General features: G+C 50.7%; 1 protein-coding gene across 1 annotated transcript in view; it reads right to left on the bottom strand.

Moving 5' to 3' along the window:
- Positions 1 to 22,514, bottom strand: part of EEA1 (early endosome antigen 1) — a 641,400-nt gene that overhangs the window by 87,157 nt on the left and 531,729 nt on the right. The window contains exon 25 of the mRNA XM_086919279.1: positions 6,052 to 6,237. Coding sequence (XP_086775405.1) covers positions 6,052 to 6,237 — 186 coding nt within the window. The remainder of the gene's footprint in view (positions 1 to 6,051; positions 6,238 to 22,514) is intronic.

Genomic DNA, 22,514 nt, shown 5'->3' with positions numbered 1-22,514 from the left:
GGTGTAACTTCGGCACATTGATGGAGAACCCCAGCAGGTATAGGAGGTCGGCCATAGTCTGGAGGTGGTTGACGACTGTCTGGGGCGAGCCCGCCTTCAACAACCAGTCGTCGAAGTAGGGGAAGACTGAAACCCCTAACCTGCGCAGATGAGCTGCGGCCACCGCCATCACTTTCGTGAACACCCGTGGGGCGCTGGTAAGGCCGAAGGGGAGCACGGTAAACTGAAAGTGCTCGTGGCCACTGTGAACCGCAGGTATCCCCAATTGGCCGGCAGGACAGGGATGTGAAAATAAGCATCCTGCAAGTCCAACGCTACCATCCAGTCTCCCGGGTCGAGAGCAGCTAAGACCTGAGCCAGTGTCAGCACCTTGAACCTCTCCTTCCGGAGGAAGCCGTTGACGTTCCGCAGGTCCAAGATAGGGCGTAGGCCCCCTTTGCCCTTCTCGGAAACCATAAAGTAGTGGGAGTAACAACCACACCCTACTTCTGGCCCTGGAACGCGCTCGATGACCCCCTTGGCCAAGAGGGCCGTAACTTCCTGAAAGCTCGGACTAGGAAGGCTTTGAGGCGGTTGCTGCGGGGGTGGATGCGGACTGGCCTCGCTGTTGTCCCCGGGCACCGCCACATTGGTTACCACGTTCACCACCCCGCTGGATGTTAGTCTGCGGCCCGTGGCTGGCAGGACGTGTGGGGGTGCCCCTTCCTTGGCCACGAAAGGAGCGTAAGGCAGCAGTTTGCTGGCGCGGTGCTGAATTGCCCAAGGACTTGGCCGTAGCCCTGGAGTCCTTAACGCGCTCAAGCGCAGTCTGTCTTGTCGCCAAAGAGGCTACGGCCATCAAACGGCATGTCCATAAGGGTGTTTTGGACATCAGCCGAAAAGTTGGCGGACCTCAGCCAGTCGTGGCGACGAATCGCCACCGTCGTTGCCATCGCTCTGCCTAGCGAGCTCGTTGTATCCAGCCCACATTGGATGGAATACCGTGCCGCATCTCGACCCTCCGCAAGGGCTTGAGCGAGTTTAGTCCGGGCCTCCTCAGACATTGTGGCAGCACGTCCGCGACCGTGTCCCACAGAGAGTGGGAATAACGGCCCAAGAGGCACACTGTGTTAACTGACCGCAACCCCAAACTCAGTGAGGAGAACATCTTCTTGCCATACTGTTCGTACCTCTTGGATTCCCGGTCGGGGGGTAGCAGTCAGGAATGCGATCTGGGAATAAGAGGCCTGTATGGTCAGGCTCTTGGGAGTGGGGTGGGTGGACAGGAAGCAAGGGTCGCCCGGAGCCGGGCGGTGGTGTCTGACAACGTTCCTATCTACAGGGAGCCTGTAGCGGGCCTGGACCAAGTGCCCAGAAGAACGTCAGACAAGGCCTCATTTAACGGCAACAGAGGCTCTGAAGAGCTTGCTTGCTTTTTAAGGACCTCAGTGAGGAGGTTAGTCCTCACGGCCGCGACGGGGAGCTCAAGAGCCAAGGCCTTGGCCGCCCGCGTTAACACCACACTATAGGCAGCCCCCTCCTCCGTAGCCACGGTAGGAGAGGGAGAAAAAACCAGTGTCTGGCGAAGTGTCCATCGGCGTCGAAAGAGGCGTCGCTCCGCGCCGGACCCCGATTCGAGGGGTGGACCGGGGATGACGCCGTCCTGGGACGGCGCCAGGGGCGACAATCTGGGGGCCGGCGAGGTCGTAAGGTTGACCGGTGCTGACCCGGATCTGGAACCGGATCCAGCGGGGCCCTGCGGCGTCGGGAACGAAGTCGCTGACGGCGCCGAAGCACCCGGCCCGCTTGGGCTCCCAGTTGGGGCCACTTGGGCTCCCAGTCAGGGCCGCTTGGGCTCCCAATCTGGGCCGCTTGGACCGAAGGCACCGCGGAACCCGATGGAGGAGTGAGCGACCTCATGGCCGTGAAAAAAGCATCGATCTCCTCCGGCGTCGTGTTCTGCCCAGGGACCGGAGGGTATGGAGCAGGCCGCGATGCCTGCGACTCCGGCGGAGCCGCGTGGGCGGTGTTGCCTGAAACCCCGGCCGCGTCGCACGAGCATCAGGGGGAGTCAGAAGAGCGATGTCGCCTCTTCGACTTCTTGTGCCTCTTACCTGAGGACTTGGAGCCCGAGGAGTGGTGTCGACTGCAGGAGCTGTGATGACTCCAGCCACGCAACCGGTCCCTCGACCTCCTTCCGGACCGGGACCTCTAACGGTGCGGGGCCGACTGTCGGAGCTCGAGGCGCTTGCGGGACCTCTCCAGACTAGCCTTCGACGTCAAGGCCCAGCAGTCGGGGCACGACTTGTCAGCGTGGTTGGGCCCCAGGCAATGTAGACACCGGCGATGGGGGTCGGTAACCGACATCAGTCGGTTGCAGTTGACGCAGGGTTTGAATCACAAATGATCGAAAAACTTTAGTCAAAAAAATGACTAAGGGTACCACACTTTTTCCGGATCGACGCTTGCTGGCACGGAAAAAAGAAGAACTGACGTCAGCGCGCGAGGGCGGCGTCTAAGTACTCCGTCTACGTCATCCCGGCGCCAACAACGCCGACGACGGACGAGGAGCCGCAGACGACGCCTACCGACGCGCAAGGGTACTGCTGCGCAAAGTTTCCAGATCCAGTTTGACGCCTGGTGATATTCCCAGGTAAGGAATCTAATACTAACCTGTTTCTTTCAGATGTTCATTTTTAAAGTTCGTTGTGGCTGTTTCCAAGTACTCACCGTGTTCATTTGTGGTTGCCTAGATATTGCAGTCATTGGCTCAAGAACATTCTACTCACAGCTCCTGGTCTCCAATTCTGGATCAACCTGTTCTGGTTGCCTGATGATTGCAGTCTTCAGATTAGAGAGATTCTACTCTCCATGCCTTAACTTCATCGTTCAGCCTGTTCCTGCACTCACACAGCGTTCACACGTCACAGCGTCTGGACGTCACCGCCATCAAGTACGAATTCTCTTGGCCACGTTCTAGTTTTCTTTCACGCTGGCTGCTCACACACAGCGCTAAGAAACACGTTACAGCGGCATTTTCTTCTGTTCATTGCAGTTTTGGAAAGTTTGATTCCAACTGATTTTACCTTAATTGGCCATAATTTGTTGAGTACTAACCATTTTTTGCAGTAAGTGGAACGTTGAGTGCAGCTGTGTTTACCACATACAGCCAAAACTGATATTGGTATAGACTACTACTCCTCTCTTGGCAGTAAGTGGAGTGCTTATTTTTGGGGGGTATTATACAAGTTAAAAAAAGGGACATTTTTGATTTTCACTGTCAAATTCTATAGTTGCTACCAAAACCAACTTGCGCATTTCATGGACTGTTGTAATACTATAATTTGAATTTGAACTGCTTACTCCTGGATTATTATTGCGTCAAAAATGGAGATTTACATTATTCAGTTATTCACAGGTGACTGAGTGTGGTGATTGTATGATGCAGTTTGACCTCCAGCTAAGTAAAGGTGAACCTCCCATTCCATGAACAAGATAGAATGAGGAGTTTTCTATGTACATGAAAGCAATAGATGGGGAACGGATGGGTGCGGAACGCAAGAAAAGCATTTTCTTGCTCGGTTTAGGTTCAGAAGATCAAGCTGTTTTCAGAACTTTACCTTAAGCTACTTTACCAAATGGGCAGGGTAACTTGGATGCTTATATGTAAGCCATGCTAAGATAGGAACTCAGGTTTTAAGCTCACAACAAGTGTTGCGCTCAATAGGTTTAAATTCTACACTAGATCTCAAAAAGAGGTGGATTTTGGTCTTATGCCGGATGAAATAATCAGAGATAAAATAATTGTACAAGTGAGGAACAAAAAAACTAAAGAGCAACTCTGGGTAATGGGTGATCCCAAATTAGAGGAAGCTATTTCCACTGAGAAGGCATTGGAACAATCGGAGAAATGGATGGCTACAGTTAAAAATGTTTCTCAACATGTTAAGGAGGAGGAAGATGTGTGTGCGGTCATGTTTGCTGAGGTTGGGAGGCGTATGGATGATTCCCGCTCTGACCGATGGGGTACAAATACCGGTGGTATGAGCCACAACGGTGGTGGCAATTACAAGAACTGGGACAAAACGGATAGACCCGGCCCACATGTGTGTTACAGGTGCCGGAGCAGTTCCTATTAAGATTCATATGGTGGTTGTCCAGCAATTAACAAAGAATGCGTGAAATGTGGCCGCATGGGGCATTTTGCACGTGTGTGTAAAAATTCCAAGAAAGGTACCAGTCAAGGTGCGGGTAGGATTTTGTGCACTGGGGAACACTACGTGTAAGTCTAAATGTGGGTCTAGTTGTAAAGGTCACGCTGACAAAGGCATCTTACTCTCCATTCAGCAAAGCGATGTTGTCGCTACTTCCTCTGAACAGCCAAACAAGTTGTCGCCCAAGTGTGTTGTGACCGTATTGAGTTGACTTTAAAGGTGGACTCTGGTTCCCCTTGGACTATTATTACTCAAGAGTATTTCAGAGAGAAAATTCTAAATATTTTTAGCTTAGGACAGTTCGAGCCACCAGGTGTAGTAGCTGAAGGTTTTGGTGGATCGGTTATTGACTTAGATGGTTATATGAGCAATTTTTTTTTGTTTAAGAACAGAAGTGCCGAGATCAAATTATATGTGGCTGTCAAAGGTGAGAACGTGTCAGGCTGGAGGCATCAGTAGAAACTGGGAATCATTCTTAACCCAAGAGCAGAATATCCTGTACAGTTATGTGAGGAGACTGAAGTGTTGCAGGTTATTTCAGTTGATGAGAGTGCATGTGGAGAAGTAATAGCACAACGCTTTAATGAAGTGTTTTCAGAGAAGCTAGGAAAATTATGTGATTTTTCCCATACAATCAGACTTGAGAAACCCTGTCCCTGTGAAGCAAAGATTGTGTGGTTTTTGCATTAATGTGAGGGGGGAGCTAAAAGTAATGTTGGATGAAGTGAATGGTGGTATAATTGAAGCTATAGAATCTGCTGAAAGGGTTTGTCATCGTTTAGGCATGCAAGGCGGATCAACAATTGAAGCTATGTGTTGATTTGAGAGCTTTAAATGCTAACATTGTCATTGATTGCCATCGCCTTCCCAATATCAATTAAACGGTTTACATGTTAGAAGGTGCTAGCATATTTTCCACTTTGGACCTTAGATCTGCGCATCATCAGATTGAACTATGTGAGGAATCCAAGCAACTCACCACCTTCATCACTCTACAAGGACTACATCAATTTACCCGGATGATTTTCGGCTTAGCGTCGGCCGCCTCAGTTTTCCAAAGAGCTATGTTTCACATTTTTAGAGACTGGCTCAGTCAAATGCTTCCAAGACGATATTTCGATTCTCTCTAAAAATAAGAATGACCACATGGAGCATCTCATAGAGGTGTGCAGTAGGTTGAAGTGTCATGGCCTTACTCTCAAAAGGCATAAATGCAAATTGTTTCAAAAGTCTGTGGCGTATTGGGGGCACACTTTGTCTGGGAATGGAGGAGTGCCAAAAAATCCAAAATGGAAGCCATTGTTGATGCTCCTGCCCCCACCAACAAAGATTCAGTTGTGGCCGTTTACTGGTATGTGTGAGTATTATAGCAAGTTTATTGACCACTTTGCAACCGAGATGGAACCGTTGAGAGTGTTGCTGAGGCACTTCTCATTTGAGTGGTCCAAAGCCCAACAAGTAGCGTTTGATAAAGTGTGACATCGTGAACGCACCTACGTTGAAACCGTTTTGTATTTATGTGTGATCACTGTTGATGCCAGCTTGTATGAAGCAGCGAGGGGATGTGGAATTTTTCTTTTGTTACCTGCACTTTGAATGGTACTGAGCACAGCTATGCAGTCTTAGAAAGGGAAATCCTTGCAACCTGTGTGGCTGCTCCTTGCTGTGTCACTGAATAAATATGTTCTATGTCTTTTACCTGGAATTGGAATCATTACAGTGCCTTTCCTATATTTATAAGAATATGAAGTAGCAAGCAATAGATCCTGTATACTGACAAAACCAATACTTAATTTACTTTGCAGATAATTATCAAAAATATGTTATCCTACTTGATGAAAATAATCTGTGTGTTTACCTGTTTTGCTTCTAGTTGGGCATATTGTTTCTTCCATTCTTCTTCTTTTCTCTGCATTTGTTCTTTCATAATTTTGTGATTGTTTTTCTCTTGTTCAAGAGCTGAATTTAGGCTATCTGTTTTGCCCTGCAGCTCTAATTTCTGCTGAATTAAAAGTTGCTTAGCATCATTGAAATCCTTAATTTTCTGCAAACAAATGCAAAAGATTACATGTTAAAAAACATTTTAATATCCAGCTTTAACAGATCATACGAGTGAATGATACGATAGCCTGTACCTCCACTCACAAAGACATGGAGTTTAAACAACATGTTCTCCATTTAAATGTCTAATATTTCAGACTATTATATTGTGTGGACCAGGAAGGCACTTTTTTAAGTGCTGTGTTTTAATCACACAAATGAAGAATACCTTTACACTATCTTCAATTGTTCTTTACTTTAAACAACCACAAGAATGAGAGACTAACATTTTTCTGATATTTTGGCATAAGGCTGGAAATAGGATTTTTGCTAGTGTCCCCACAATTTCTTTCTTTGTTACTTAAAATACTCTGAATATCACTGCTGCTAAAATGTCAGCTCTCTTATCCTGCATTTCTTATGCAAAACATCAGGATTTGATTTTTTGCACAGCTTAGCGCTATCATGAATGTCTGTCTGGATGGGTACCCTCTAAATGGTTCTACACCTCTGGTAGCTAGTCTTCAAAATAATCTAAAATGTTTGTTATCTCACATGCTAAGGCCATGTCAGTTTGGTGCCCTCTATGTATTTTGCAAGCTTTGCATTCTTTCTTCTAAGCCATAATGAGCTCTTCATGACCATCTCTTAATGAGCGACCCCTGACCCTGTCTGCAGGGAGGTCGCCCCCCACGCCGCGCAGCCCCACCTGACTGTGCCTGTGTCTCTGCTCTTGTATCTGCCCAGCCACCGCTGCGGGAAATCGAGGCCCAGCTCCACCCGCAGGCTACCACATGCGCCTCATCTCTGGTGGCCAGTGGTAAGCCGTAGGTTTGCTTTCCTGCTCTAGACTTCCTCTATATTGTACTTTTATTGTGTCCCTTCTGCTTGTGACGTCTTCTATTGTATTCTGTGCCTGTATTCTGAGGCCTTCCTTCCCACGTGCTACTGCCACTCTCCCGTCGCTGCTTCCCCCACCGCCCCGCCCCCCGCTCGCCCTCTTGTCATTCCAGTCCTGCATCTGTATTGTATCTTGTATTGTGCCCCATTTGCTTCTGTGACCTTCCTTATTGTAGTGTATTTTCCGCTTCTGTGACCGTTTCTCCCCGCTTGCCATTCTTTGCCACTTTCCCCGCCGCTGCTTCCCCTGCAGCCCCGCCCCCGCTCACCCATTCGTCCCCCCCCCTCCCAGCTGCTCCATCCTCCCACCTCCCCTTCTTATGGCAGCCGCTGCGCGGCAGTGAGAGCGACCCCTGACCCTGTCTGCAGGGAACTCTCCCCCCACGGCGCACAGCCCCACCTGACAGTGCTCCTGTCTCTGCTTGTGTATCTGTCCAGCCGCTGCTGCGGGAAACCGAGGCCCACCTCCACCCACAGGCTACCACCTGCGCCTCATCCCTGGTGTCCAGTGGTAGGCCGTAGGTTTGTTTTCCTGCTCTAGACTTGCTCTATATTGTACTTGCATTGTGCCCCTTCTGCATGTGACCATCTTTCTATTGTATTCTGTGCTTGTATGTTGTGACCGTCCTTCCCGCGTGCTACTGCCACTCTCCCCGCCGCTGTCCCCCCCGCGGCACCCCCCCCCACCCGCTCGCCCTCTCGTCATTCCAGTCCTTCATCTGAATTGTATCTGATATTGTGCCCCATTTGCTTCTCTGACTGTCCTTATTGTAGTGTGTTTTCTGCTTCTGTGACCATTTCTCCCCGCTTGCCATTCTCTGCCACTTTTCCAACTGCTGTGTCCCCTGCGGCCCCGCCCCCCGCTCGCCCATTCGACCTCCCCCCCCTTCCAGCTGCTCCTCCCTCCCACCTTCTCTTATTCTTATGGCGGCCGCGCGCCTAAGGCAAGCCCGTCTGCGCCCGTCCGTGCCTGGACCGCGCCTGGACCGCGCCCAGCACCAGAACCCCTGGCCCCCACGAACACCACAACGCCAGACTCTGCTATGATGCCACAGCACCCTCCACACACTCAACCCCTGACAAGAACACACCTGGTACCAAGCCACCCCAAAGCGCACCCAAGGACCCTTCACCTGCCAGAACTGCAGCTTCACCAGCATCCGGCCCACCAAACCACCAACCAAAGAACCCAACTACCTCAGATGCATTCTTATCAACACCCGCTCCGCCCGCAAACACGCAGTCGAACTCTGGGACCTTCTCGACTCAACATCCCCAGACGTCGCCGTCCTGACGGAGACCTGGCTTAACCCCACCCCAGCTCCCGAATTCGCCATAGCCATCCCGGAAGGCTACAAGATCACCCGCAGGGACTGCACCAACGGCGTTGGAGGAGGAATCGCCATCATCCACAGGAACACCCTCAGAGTCTCGACCAACACCGACACCAACACCCTGATCGGCAACCTCGGACTCAGACAGCTTGTGACAACACCCACCCACGCCGCCGGCCACACGCTAAACCCCATCTTCACCGCAAGCCCCCACGTCACCTTCAACCTCACCACCGAACCCCACTGGACTGACCACCACTACATCCACTTCACCTTCAGGAAGCCCACCACGTACCACCGCACCCAACAGATGCCTCGACGCGGCTGGAGCAAAGTCACCGAAGACCAGCTAACCACCACCCTCGCCCAGAACCCACCCGCCGCCTCCACCGACTCAAACACCGCTGCCAGCAACCTCAGACAATGGATCGACAACTGTACCAACACCCTCGCCCTACTCAAGACACCCTCCAACAGCCATACCAGCAAGAAAGCGACCTGGTTCACCGAAGACCTCCAGGCCTCCAAACCAACATGCCGAAAACTGGAGAAGAACTGGCTCCGGGAACGAACGACGGACAGCCACGCAGCCCACTAGAACGCCACCCGCAGGCACCATGAACTCATCAGAACCGCCAAGAGGGCCTCATTCAAAGACCGCCCAGATAACGCACACAACAGCAAAGAGCTCTTCAGCATTGTGAAAGAACTCTCCAACCCCAGTTCCAACACCAATGACATCCCGCCCTCCCAAGACCTCTGCGACTCGCTAGCCACCTTCTTCCACAGCAAGATCGCCGACATCCACGACCGCTTCAACGCCATGACTGCCACGACAACCACCGCCCCCATGACCACCACCCACACCAACCACCTTCTCTCCTGGACCAGCATCAACAACGAGGACACTAGTGAGATCATGAACACCATCCACTCCGGATCACCGCTAGACCCATGCCCTCACCACGTCTTCAATAAGGCCTGCACAGCCATCGCACACCATCTCCGAAAAGTACTCAACATCTCCTTGATACAGCAACCTTCCCGGAAAGCTGGAAGCACACCGAGATCAAGGCCTTACTCAAGAAACCCAAGGCAGACCCCAAGGACCTCAAGAACTTCCGACCCATCTCCCTGCTCCCGTTCCCGGGAAAGGTCATGGAGAAAATCATCAACAAACAACTGACCCACTACCTCTAGAACAGCATCCTGGACCCGTCCCAGTCCGGGTTCCGCAGCAACCACAGCACCGAAACCGCCCTTATTGCCGCCACCGATCACATCAGGTCCCTGCTTGACAACGGAGAAACAGCGGCCCTCATCCTCCTGGACCTGTCAGCCGCCTTCGACACGGTCTGCCACAACACACTACGCACATGCCTCCACGACGCCAGAATCGAAGAGAAGGCCATGGACTGGACCACGTCGTTCCTCTCCGGCAGAACCCAGAGCGTCTGCCTCCCACCCCCTTCCGCTCCAGTGCCACCAAGATCATCTGCGGCGCACCCCAGGGCTCTTCCCTCAGCCCGACACTGTTCAACATCTATATGGCACCCCTCGCCCACGTCGCCCGACAGCACGACCTCAACATCATCTCCTACGCCGACGACACTCAGCTGATCCTCTCTCTCACCAAAGACCCTCTCACCACCAAAACCAACCTCCACGAAGGTGTGAAGGCCGTCGCCGAATGAATGAGGAACAGCCGACTGAAGCTGAACTCGGACAAGATGGAGGTCCTCATCTTCTGAAACAACCCTTCGGCCTAGGACCACTCCTGGTGGCCGACCGCACTTGGACCCGCCCAGACACCCACCGACCATGCACGCAACCTAGGGGTCATCCTCGACTCCACCCTCTCCATGACTAAACAGGTCCACGCCATCTCCTCATTCTGCTTCATCACCCTCTGAATGCTCCACAGGATCTTTAAGTGGATCCCCCACCGAAACTCGAAGAACAGTCACCCAGGCCCTCGTCACCACCTACGAAAACACCCTCTACGCAGGTACGTCGGCTAAGCTCCTGGGATGACTGCAACGCATCCAGAACACCTCAGCACGTCTGATCCTCGACATCCCCCGCCGCAGCCACATCACACCCCACCTGAGAGACCTGAACTGGCTCCCGTCAAGCAGAGGATAACCTTCAAGCTCCTCATCCACCCACACACAGCTCTCCACAACACCGGCCCAGCATACCTCAGACGCCTCAGCTTCCACACCCCCCCCCCCGCCAGCTCCGCTCTGCCGACCTTGCCCTCGCCACAGTTCCCCGCATCCGAAGAACGACCGCCGGCGGCAGATTCTTCTCCCACCTTGCTGCCAAGACCTGGAACACCCTCCTCACCAATCTACGGCAGACCCAAAACCTACTGGCCTTCAGAATACTCCTCTTCGATCAGTAGCACCCGAGCCACCCCCGCCCAACGCCTTGAGACCCTCACGGGTATGTCGTGCACTTTATAAGTATCTTGATTGATTGATCAGGAGACCCTTTGGTGTAACATTTGGATCCAGATGGATATGTTGAATTACACAGGTAGTGGATTGTGACTGCTGGCTTCACCTTAAGTACCTTTTTGTCCAAGCCTGCAACTTTCTCAGTTCGAGTGTTGCATTTGCTACAAAATGCGCATTGGTTAATTTTCACAAGCATTTCTGTCAAACTTGTCAATGTAAAAAAGATGTTGTATAGTGAATGACATAGATTTTTGGACTTAATCTAATTTTCCTAAATAGTTATGGGTGGATTTCGGACATATAAATATAAATGCCTTTTTATCGGTTGTCATTATTTTTCTGATATTGTGTTAATAGGGCAGAGTTTTAAGAGGACTGCAGTGCTGGTTTTTGCTCATATAGAGGAGTGTGCGCCCTATCTGAGATTTCCTCGATGTATTTAATTGCCTTTGTTGTTTCTAGGCAGCAGAGGGAACCCAGGTACCTAATCTCCCTACACCCACAGCAGACTCTTCCCCCGAGAACAGTCCTTCGTATAGCTCACATCTGGAGGGCTGTCTCCATGGACCACCTAAACAGTGTCTCTACCCACGGATGCCTGCTGACCTACGTGCATCGGTCAGGATGGGCACACTAAAACAAAGATCTTATCTTTGTGTACTCCATATCAGTCTCCATTCTGATCACATAACGTTTGCTGGGTCGCAGTGAGCAAATACAGAGACCTCTCCCAAACGTTTACACTCCATAAGCATTTTCAGTTTGTTTTTCAGGATGATTTTTCCCAACAAAGTGTTGCTTGTGACCGTCTCTCTCAATTAGGTCAAAGTGCCAAACGCATGCTGAGTTATGTATTGAAATACTTTCTCAATCAGAAGCTGCTGTCTGAATCGCTGCTCTATTAGCCATCTGCACTAATATTAATCGTGGATCACAGTTTTAATCTTCAGCACATTAATTACAGACGTTTACATTCAATACCTTTTTAAGTAACATTTCACTTATTTCCTAATAGTTACACTTTAAGGAGGGCTTTGTATGCAGAACATCTACTACTTTAGAGTGGTCAATATTAAAACAGCTAAGAATAAATATGTGAATTTTAGGATTGAAATTGTAAAGGCAAAAGGTTTAGTAACATGAACAAATCAAAAAAGAGGATGGCCTATGCACAGATCAAAGGCCTCATCACAGCCCTCTCCCACTTGGACCATGCAGCCACAAAACAGGATTCCTCAATAGGAAACATCATGTAAATTATCTTAAATAATAGTTCAGGGCAGCACTCTGCAGCAAGGTTTGCACTCTAAAAATACATATACATAAATAAAAGAAAAATATACTCTTTGTCAGGGTATAGCTGAATGCCATGCCATGTGAGGCACGCAACATAGATCACACATGGCCACAGGCCATGCCTCTTATGTGGAATACCAAGCCCTGTGTGCAGTAAGTATGCAGCATGACAACACAAAAAAACATTTAGCAAAAAAAAATTCTATGTCCAAGTCAATCAGGGTATGAAGTGATGTTTTGTGTAGACTATGTCCCCTATGTACTGCCAATGAGCATGATGGCTGAAAGGACTTTCCTCGTGTGGAGTACTCTCCCAATGTACTGGATACAGAGCATGGGCTAAGGTCATGTTCTCTGAATAACATAGTGGATTGGACTTGTAACAATACATGCCTTGAAAGGTAATAGGACGCTTTACTCCGCACGCATTTACAACGCATGCCATTACCCCGCAAAAATATTCTACAAGCAGGGCTTTACAACACAATCCATTACAACGCAATTTATTATTTTAAACTCCACCGGGGCGTTGTAATGGTTTGCGGTGTAAAGCTCTGAGTCGTAAAAGATTTTGCACAGTAAAAAATGCGGGGTGATGAGCTACCTTGTAACACAGTCGTTGTAAAGGATGTTTACCCTTGGATGGATTAGGGAGATATCCATTTACACTTTTGTGAGTAGTACGCACAAAATATTTCCAGTTTTTGCTTGCACCCAATATCCCTACACGATTTTCTTTTCAATATATTTGTGATTAGAACAGCTTATTTTTGGTCTTACCAGAGAGCTGGGAGTAGATTTTTATTTGCGGGGCTTATTCTATTAGTGTTGTTGTCGACATGATTTTTCAATATATACTTTCACAAAGTGGTCAAGGGACTCGTGTTCGGGTTAACACAACTAAAAGCAATGCTCAATTAAAAGTGTTTATCTATTCCAAGTCAGTCAGCATTCAACTACAAATTAAACAAGCATTTATTGTTGACCTTTTAAAATGATCAAAAGTGATTCCTTAGGATGCACAAAATATATTCAGGATTGGCAGCATTGTATTAGTGACAGACACAATCATGTAGAGTATGCCTCACAAAATGCCAAGGATGGCATTATGTTAGAGCGAGGATTTTGCCAGCAGTGAGTACCATTATTCTGAAACACCCAACATTTGTAAGGACCATTACGGCGTGCCCAATCATGTGAAAGATGTTTGCAAGCTATAGGTACTCTGATGTGCTGGTAGTCCAGTCACTAAACCAAAAAGAGTATTCAAAACCTGCTAGAGTGAAGATACAGGGAAGAGCTTGGAGCAAACTAAAGAATTTGGAAGGAAGGAAAATCTTCAAAACTACACTCAGCTTTCAGGAAGAAGAAACAGTAGATTCAAACTATAGCCATTTAAAGAATGTCATCACAACAACTCTAAATGAACTTATAGTGAAACTGAGCATAGAAAATGAGGAAAACAATGGCAGAAAGCATACACAAATAAACATAAGCTAACACTGAAAGCTGCGCTACAAAATTACAAATTTGAAATTAGGGAAGCAAAAGATAATTACACAACCACCATTACCAATGTAGTTAGAAAACCAAAAAAGATCTTTGAGATTGTTAAAGAGCTCGCTCACCCAGACTGTACAAAGCATATAGCAGTGCCATCTCAGGAACTATGCAATACATTGTGAGACTTCTTTCATAATGAAGTTGATTTAATTTTAAAAGACATTAGCAAAGAGAACCCACCAGGGCAAGAGGAAAGCCCTTCAACCTTGGATTCATCCTTGAATGCCCTCGGCAGCTCTAAGGAGACCTACAGCAAGCAGAGCCTGATATGAAGTTGGCCATAATAGACCTGCTAAATGAGGAAGAATTAAGAGTGTTAGCGATGTCAAGTTCTTCCGGCTCCATATTAGGCCTCGTAGCTCATAAAATCTGGAAAGAGACCAAATACATTATTCCCAGACCTACGAAAAATCTGTAACCAAGCACTAGTGCCAGGGTCGGTTCCAGCAGCTTGAAAAAAAGCACTAGTCACCGCCCTAATAAAGAAACCACAAGCAGATATACAAGACCCTAGTCATGTTCGACCAATCTTTCAGCTCCCCTATCCGGTCAAGATTGTAGAAAAGTATATCAGCAAAATACGGACAAATTTCTTGGAATTTATTAAATTACTTGAACTGGAACAGATGGGCTTCAGACTACCCAATGGAATGGAATCAGTCTTAATCTTGGCAATGGATGAACCGAGGAGGCGCTTGACAGTGGGCAGACTGCAGTTTTGATTCGGTTAACTGTCAGCAGCATTTGATACCGCGAACCATTGAATAATATTCAATAGATTAAAGGAGAAGGGTGAAAGGCACTTTCAAATCCTTTGGGTTGTCTTTTTAAAAATATTGATGACCCGAGCCAAGTGGATGATTTCCAAGCTTGCCTATAAGCAATGGCAAATTGGCTCAGCAATAATACATTAAAATTTAAAATAGGCAAAAACAGTTTGTGTGCTGTCCCGCCAGTAAAGTTCCACACCAACTTCTAAATAATTTTTGGTCATGGACAAAAGATGTTGACCGGATTACAGCTCATTCAGTACGAAATTTAGAAGTACAGATAGGTACGAAACTCTCCATGGAAGCAGAGATCAATTGGATATTGGCCACCTGTCATGGCCTCATGAGAAATTTGAGGAAAATGGTCCCCTTCCTCCCACAACCAGCAAGGACGATAGTCGTACAGAGGGCAATATTAAGTAGGACTGACTACTGCAACATCCTCCTAACAGCTACCCAGCCTTGACCAGACTGATGAACGTTGATAACTCCAGGATGCCTGCCAGATGAACCATGCGACTTTGTCAGATGTCCTCCGTGGGGGTGACATCAGCATCACTTTGCTTCTGAGAACTTTTCCACGCTACAACGCGGAGCCAGCACAACAAAATTGAAGAGAGCATGGGAACAGTGTGCGAAAAAACAGATAGACAAAAAAGAGAAACAAAAAGGCGAAAAACACCACCAGTTGGCACAAAGGCGCCAGAAGGCGACAATAGTAGGCCAGAGCAAGAAAAAAAGTCAGAGCACCACTGTGAGGAACAGCTGGTGCAACCAAGGCGAGAGCACCAAGTGGCAGTAAAAGACTAGAAGACCAGAGCAGCAAGCCATATCAAGAAAAGCGTAAAGCACCACTCCGTGGAACCACCTTGCAAGCGCAAGCGAGAGCCATCCAGGAGGCACAAGCAGGAGAGAGCGCAGTGACAGAAAGAATAGAGAGAGAGAGGAAATCAGCAACTACAACCACAAGGGGAAGGGCCACAAGCCCGGAACAGAGGAGCAGCGGTAATCCATCCCTGGACTATACTGCCAAGGACAGCCATACCTTCTGTAAGAAGGAGGAGGTCAAGGACAGGTAAAATAACTCCCAACGAGGAAGACCAGGAGGGCAGCAGAGCTCCAAAACAGAGAGAAGAGTCAAGTAGACCCTCACGCTGGAGAAAAACCAGCCGGAGGGGTGCCTGTCGTGAAGAAAAGGAAGAAGACACCTATAGAAGACAAGACACCCAAAGGGAGTAGACTGCAGTAAACCCAAGCAGAGGGTCCTGGCATAACGGGGAGGAAGGGAGGGTCGTGAAGGAATCTGCAGCTAGAATCTTCTTACCAGATATATCGTTACCGAAGGTAAGTAACTTGTACATGTGATAGAGACTACTAGCCGCAGCTTCCTTAACGTAGAATAGATACCCCAGGCTTACCCAAAGGGGAGGAGGGTCTGCGAGAGGACCTCTCCCACTTCAGACGAGCACAAGACCCTTAACAGGGGACCAGTCACGGGGACAGTGAAAAATAGCCCTGTCCACCACAACAGGGGATGAGTCACAGGTCCTTAGCTGAAGAAGACCTCAGCATTGAAGAGGAACACCAGCCCAAAAGGGGATGTGCCATACGACAAAGTGGCAACCCAGTCTCCACCAACGGGAGAAGCAAGGGTCAAACGAAGAAGCCAGACCATCGTATGCCCATCCACGTACCAGGGACCTCCACCGGAAGCCCCAAGGTACAGACAACGCAGAGGAAGAAGATCCACCTACAGACTCCAAGGAGACGGGGTAGAAGTACAGCAAAGCACTCCACCGGGAAACAACACCGTGAAAAGGGCAGCCGAGCCCCTCACAGCTGAAAGTCAACACTGACCAGCGCCTCAGCAATAAGGCAGGTGGAAGAATAAGAATGAGACCTCACAAAGGCCCTGTGGGACAACGACAGGAGAGCCTGGGCCCAAGCCATGGCCGTCGGTCACAGACCAGAAGAGCAGACGAGGGCACCCAGCTTCTAACAAGGTCACAAAACTAAACGCCCTAACCACGTCAGGCTCAGAACACTGGCAAGGCTAGTAAACCGTCCCAAATCGCCACGGACAGAACCAATCCAATAGTGAGTCCCCGGCCTCAGGCAGCGGACAAGACATGGACGGCCGCACCGCTAAAAGTGCTGATGGAAGATGTCCGCACCTGCGACATACCGTGTTGCCACGGACAGCAGAGGCCCGAAGGACGACCACACCTCCCTAGCACAGGAAAGAGCAATGTAATAGCTACCACTGCCCCAAATAGGGCAAGTTACGTCCCAAGAACATGGGAACCCTCTTAGGAAAAGTATCTGCATCAGAGGACAACAACAAAAAAGACTCGCGGGGAAACCGCAAACGGCTTGCCAATGAGCCAGAAAGAATACACGGAAGGCCTAATCGCAGGCCAACACGGCAGACCAACAGCTAAAAACACAATCAAAAAAGGGCTGGACCAGCCGCAAACAGCACCAAAGTCCAAGGGACCGGAAGGTACAACAATCACACAGAATACCCACCACAGGGGTTACTCACAAGGCCCCAGAACACAATGGAAAAACACCTCCCAAAATGAGAATGGCTCCCCAGTCACTGAGGGGGAGGGGGAGGAGGAGGAGGAGGAGGAGGAGGAGGAGGGCAGAGCCCCGCTAGAAACCTCTGAATGGCAGAGATCGCAGGGGCGTGGAACAAAAGGGTGTCATCAAAGTGAAGGTCCACCAACCGTTACCGAACATTCTCAGGGAACACAGTATCCCGGAGCCATGCATGGTGATAAAGGGCCACTGAAGAGGCCATGGTACGACCAAGCACCTCCGACATATCCAGAGTGGAGAGAAGAATGGTGGCCGCCAGCTCTCGGCCATCCAACACATGGTGCCGGAGATCAGCCCTGGCACCCTCGCTAGAAGTGGCAGACAGAAGGGACTCAGCCGAATCCCACAAGCAAGTGGCCCTTGCCAGGACACAAAGATTGTGAAGGGCCCACAAGGCCGCACTGGTGGAAGCAAAGATATTCCGCTCCCAGGAATCCAACCAGCGCGCCTCCCGCAATGGAGTGGACAACAACGAAGACAGGGAGGGAAAAGCTGTCGGCGAAAGAGTGCCCCAGGTCGAAGGGTGAAGAGAAAGACAGATAGGATCATAGGGCGCAGGACGGTGGCGGTGCACAAGGTGCTGCGGCACCGGGTCCCCCGTGGTGGGTCGACCCCAAGCCTCCATGAGGTAATTGTGGAGCGAAGCCTCGAAAGGCAAAAGTAGCTCCCGACCACCAGAGCCATGGAGGGCCTCCAGAAGATGATCCGTGGGGAAGTGGGTCGCTGGATCCATCACGCACAAAATCCCCGCAGCCGTGGAGACAGCGCGAGAGAAGGCTGCACCTGCCTCCGTAGGGCCCCACGGTGGGGAAAGCAGCTCCTCTGTGGGCAACGGCTGCAGACTAAGGCAGCCGTCCCCTAGGCCAACCGGAGGAAGGAATGGCCAAGTCCGGAAAGGGGACCGAAGAATGAGGAGCATGAGGCACCTCCGACACAGACTGCGGCCGTGGCGACGGCGAAGAACCATCCTTAGATGACGCTGGGGAAAAAGCTACAACCCGGCGACCCGTCTCCGGGGAGGATGACACCATCAACTGCTGTACCTCTGGCGACGAAGAGGAATCGACTACTCAGCGCCGTCCTGGAGCCGCAGAGTCCACAACCGGAGTCAGGTCAATGTTGGCCGGCGCCGAAGGAGATGCAAGAACGACCTTCGCCACAACGCTCAGCGCAGGAGACCGAGGGTGGGCCGGAGCCGGGCCAGCCAAGGAATGGCACCGAAAAGGGGCCAACTCGATCTCCGACGAGGCAGACGCCTGCGTGGAGGGATGAGGGGGGCCTGGGGACATGCTGCCGCCTGTCCAGATAACCGAGAAAGACTCGGGGACAAGCCTTGAGCCACCCTCCCGTGACACCACAGGGACACCCACGGAGGGTTGTGGCGAAGCGGAGGCGCCGTGGTCCGAAGGAGGGAACCCCGAAGGGCCGCACCCAGACGACACCACATTTTCCAAACCTGGAGCCAAACCCATCGGCGCCGGGGCCGAGCCGCTGGCGACCCTGCGGAGGGCCACGCACACGGCAAGGGATCCGCAGACGTCCCAGGAGGAGAAAGGAGCCAACGAGGCCTGCAAGGCCCCCGCATAGGCCTCCATCTGGGCTCTAGTAGACCCCGCGCAGTGGAACGGAGGATAGGGTGACGACGCGTGGGGCCGCACCACCCCCGGAGAGCCCAAGCCCGCAATAGGCCGGAACCCGGTCTGCAGGGACAAACTGCGACACTTTCCAACAGGTGAGCGACACTCCTGCAGCGTGGGAGAAGGACGATGTCAGAGGCGGAAGCGGCGGTTCCTGAAGCCGTCCGCAGGGGACGGCCGCGGCAACGCCGCCGACCTGGTCATGCGAGCCGGGAGGAGATTCATACGGCGCTCCCGCCGGGGCTTCGGCTTCAACTGCTAACACGCCTCACAGTCCTTGGAGTTGTGGTGCTCCCCCAAACACCACATGCAGATGGAATTAGGATCCGTCGCCGACATCTGGCGTGTGCAAGACAAGCACGCTTTAACCTCATTGATGCTGCAGATATTCTTCTCCGGTGCTGGGCCATAATAGAACTGGGTGTGGTCATGACGAGCTCAGCTCGTCATGAGCACACGAGCACCGTGCCTCATGACGAGCTGAGCTCGTCATGAGCATCGAAGGGGTTAAAACCTGAAGGCATTCACACACTGCACCCAGAAAAACGCTCAAGAGCAAAAGGGAAAGGCCTGCACTGGCCAGTAACACTGTCCGGGTCCGCGTTGCATGGGAAAAGAATAATACTTCTATGTGACCCACCTGACGTCACGCCCGCGGAGGACATCGGGCTGAGTCGCGTGGCCTCACGCCCCCCCCCCCCTTTCTCACCCTGCACGCAGGGATGCTGGGCAAGAAAGTTTTCCTGGTCCAGTCTCACGCCTGGGGGATATTCTACGTTAAGGAATCTGCGGCTAGTAGTCTCTATCAGATAACCCAAACATATGTCTGAGATGAATAATGCTGTACATCATTAAAATAAAAAGTAAAAAAGTGGTGTGCAGAACCAAATTGCAAGATCTAAGCAAAACAAAAAAGATTTCCAGTTGAGGTAAATTCTGACCTTTGATCCAAACTTGATGTTGATCTGTTTAACATTTTTGAGGCGTCTTACTTACAAAAATACCTGAAGAGTTGAATGGGAAATGCATCAACCGGAATCTTTCTAGAATGCCCTCCCCTAAACAATATGTACAAAGCTTTCCAAAGTCAAGCTTCAATGGAAAAAATATTTCTTGGAGGGGTTTTATTACCAATCTGTCAATATATAAGCAATCCACATAGGCTGAGGGGATATGGGACTAGAGGCAAGACCGTACAATGGCTTTATGCCCATCTCTCAGATAGTAGTCCGTCTGTCACCATGCCACCATTCAGCTGTGATAAGCGGAGTGGCTCAGAGCTCCGTCAAAAGCCCCTCCTGAGTTAACCTGCCATCTCCTCTAGCCAACTTAAGTTGTTCAGTCTTAAACAAGTCAATTATGTTATATAAATGAACTGCAACTCACACTGACATTGGTAATAAATAGGGCTCCCGGCTTCATGATATTTATTTCTTAACCTCTTGGACGCTGATGACGGAACCGCTCCGTCATCAGCTGCGGGTGCACTGTGCTGATGACGGAGCGGTTCCGTTATGGCCCGCTCGGAAGGCCTGTGCGGCGCGAATTCCGCGCCTGCGCTGAGCGTTCTATTGAGCGGGGCGGGTCATGACAGAACTGCTCCGTCATGAGCACAGCTCAACCGAGGCTGGTGACGGAGCGGTTCCGTCACCAGCATGAGGCTGCTGCGCGGCCGCCCCGCCCCCTTAGCACTGCGGCGGAATAGCCACCGCAGTGAAGGGGTTAAACATATTTATTTTGTATTCTGTGAATAAATGAAGTTGTAATATGGTTTATTTCTGTAAGAAACTGGCTCCATATATACTGCACCAAACAGGCCCGGACTGGTCTTTGCGGGCACCGGGCAATCCCCCGGTGCGCCGCAAGGATGGGGGACGGTTTTGGGCCCAGGGGGCCATTTTTGTCACAGGGCCGTTTTTGCAGCATAGCTGCAAAAGCGTCCCTGTAACAAAATTGGCCGAAAAACCGGCCCGACAAAGAGCTCGGTTGCACCCCCATGGGGACGGCCGAGCACTTTGCCAGGGCCGGTTTTGGTTCTCAGTCCGGCCCTGGCACCAAAGTGAGGTGCAGTGTGTATAGAGTCCAAGGGTCTCCAGAGGTTTGGCAGAGTTTAAAGTTAGATAGAACCTAACTCACTAAAGTGGTAGCTTGGTCGAGCAGTAAGGCAGTATCAGAGGACAGTGTTAAGCATTTGAAGTACACACTCAGTCAGCAAATGAATTCACACACTCAATAACTGAACTCTAGGCCAATCGTTTTTGTATCAAAAATATACTGTTTTATTTCTAGATCCTAGCAAGCCTAGTACAGGTAAGCATATAAATACTTTTCAGCTACAAGATGCTGTTATTGAATACTTTCAAAATACAGTAGGACTTTGTACCAATTAGAGTTTACAGGGGTTGAAATGTAATGCACAAACGTAGTAGACTCAGTACATAGGAATCATTAGACTTTCAATAAAATGCAATTGTTAGACTTGGTATCTTTTGGCGTGTTTCCCCAGAGTTTCTGCTTTCTGCCTTCCCGGTTTTGACTCTTGTATAATGTTTCTGCGCATTTTTCGCACTGCTGATCAGTGGTAAAGCGCTTCAGCAAAGACAATGCCGCAATTTACACCGTGACCTGCTAGCACCATGACAAGCACTGCCTCCATCTCGCATCGCGACCCTGGTCTTACCGACGCTGCCATCTGATGCTGCCACCGAGACGCTTCTCGCATCGCGACCTGGGGGCACCACACGCCGCACTGCTGCACTTCACACTGCAGCACCAGACGCCTGTTGGTGCAAGTGCTCCGGACCCCATCAGAAAGGAGCTCGACCCCAGAAAGCTTGCTATAGAGGAAGACCGCTGGGGGGAGTACCAGGGTCCACAAGAAAGCGTTTGGGGGAGATTCAGCCAAAAGGTGAGCAGGGTCCCCAGCCGAAAAGTGGGGGGACAAGGGTAAAATACAGGAGTGCTTGAAAGAGCCCCAAAATAACACCCATGGTAAAGGTTCCCATCCCCCCAGAGATAAGAAGCAAGGGGCCTCGAAAGAAAAGCCTGCTGAGACCAGCTCCCGCAAGTGTTTTGCATGTGACCAGGTGGGGCACAAGAAGGGAGAACCCAGGTGCCCATAGGGGACACAGCCCCCATCGGTGGGCAGTCCAAAGTGTTGGTCAGCGTAGCACTTGGGGAGGAGGAGGAGTCCCAACAGGAGGGTGGGAACTCAGCAGAAATGACCCTTGTCTCACTGGGGGACAGTGAGATCGTCCCAGGTGACCATCAATGGGAAAAGGGTGGAGGCTCTAAGGGATACTGGAGCCAGCGTGACCTCAGTTTGGTGGCAGCTGGTCCCTGAGACGCAGGTAGTCCCTGGGGCATTCCCCAGGTGATCGCAGTCGATGATTCAGAGCGCCAGTGTCTAGGAGCGCAGGTTCCCTTCGAGGGGTGGGTGTCTCAGGTCCAGTGAGGGTCGTTGTGAGCCCTTCCGTGACTGTCGATTGTCTGCTCGGTAAAGACCTGGAGCAGTCCTTATGGAAGGATGTTGAGCTCAGGTCCCACTTGGAGATGTTGGAGTTGCCAGAGTGGGCATGCGTGTCCACTCGGTCGATCGCCGCCGGAGAGGGTGATCAGAGTGACCCGGAGCCTGGGACAGTGGCCCAGGTCCCTGCCAAAAGAAAGGGCAAGGGGCGCGGGAAATCAGGCCCTGAGGTTCCCACAGCCCGGGAGG

Source organism: Lissotriton vulgaris, chromosome 1_1, assembly GCF_964263255.1.
Source record: "Lissotriton vulgaris chromosome 1_1, aLisVul1.2, whole genome shotgun sequence".
Lineage (NCBI taxonomy): Eukaryota > Metazoa > Chordata > Amphibia > Caudata > Salamandridae > Lissotriton > Lissotriton vulgaris.
Note: the sequence above shows the minus strand (reverse complement) of the source record. Positions and strands in the feature narration are given on the sequence as shown.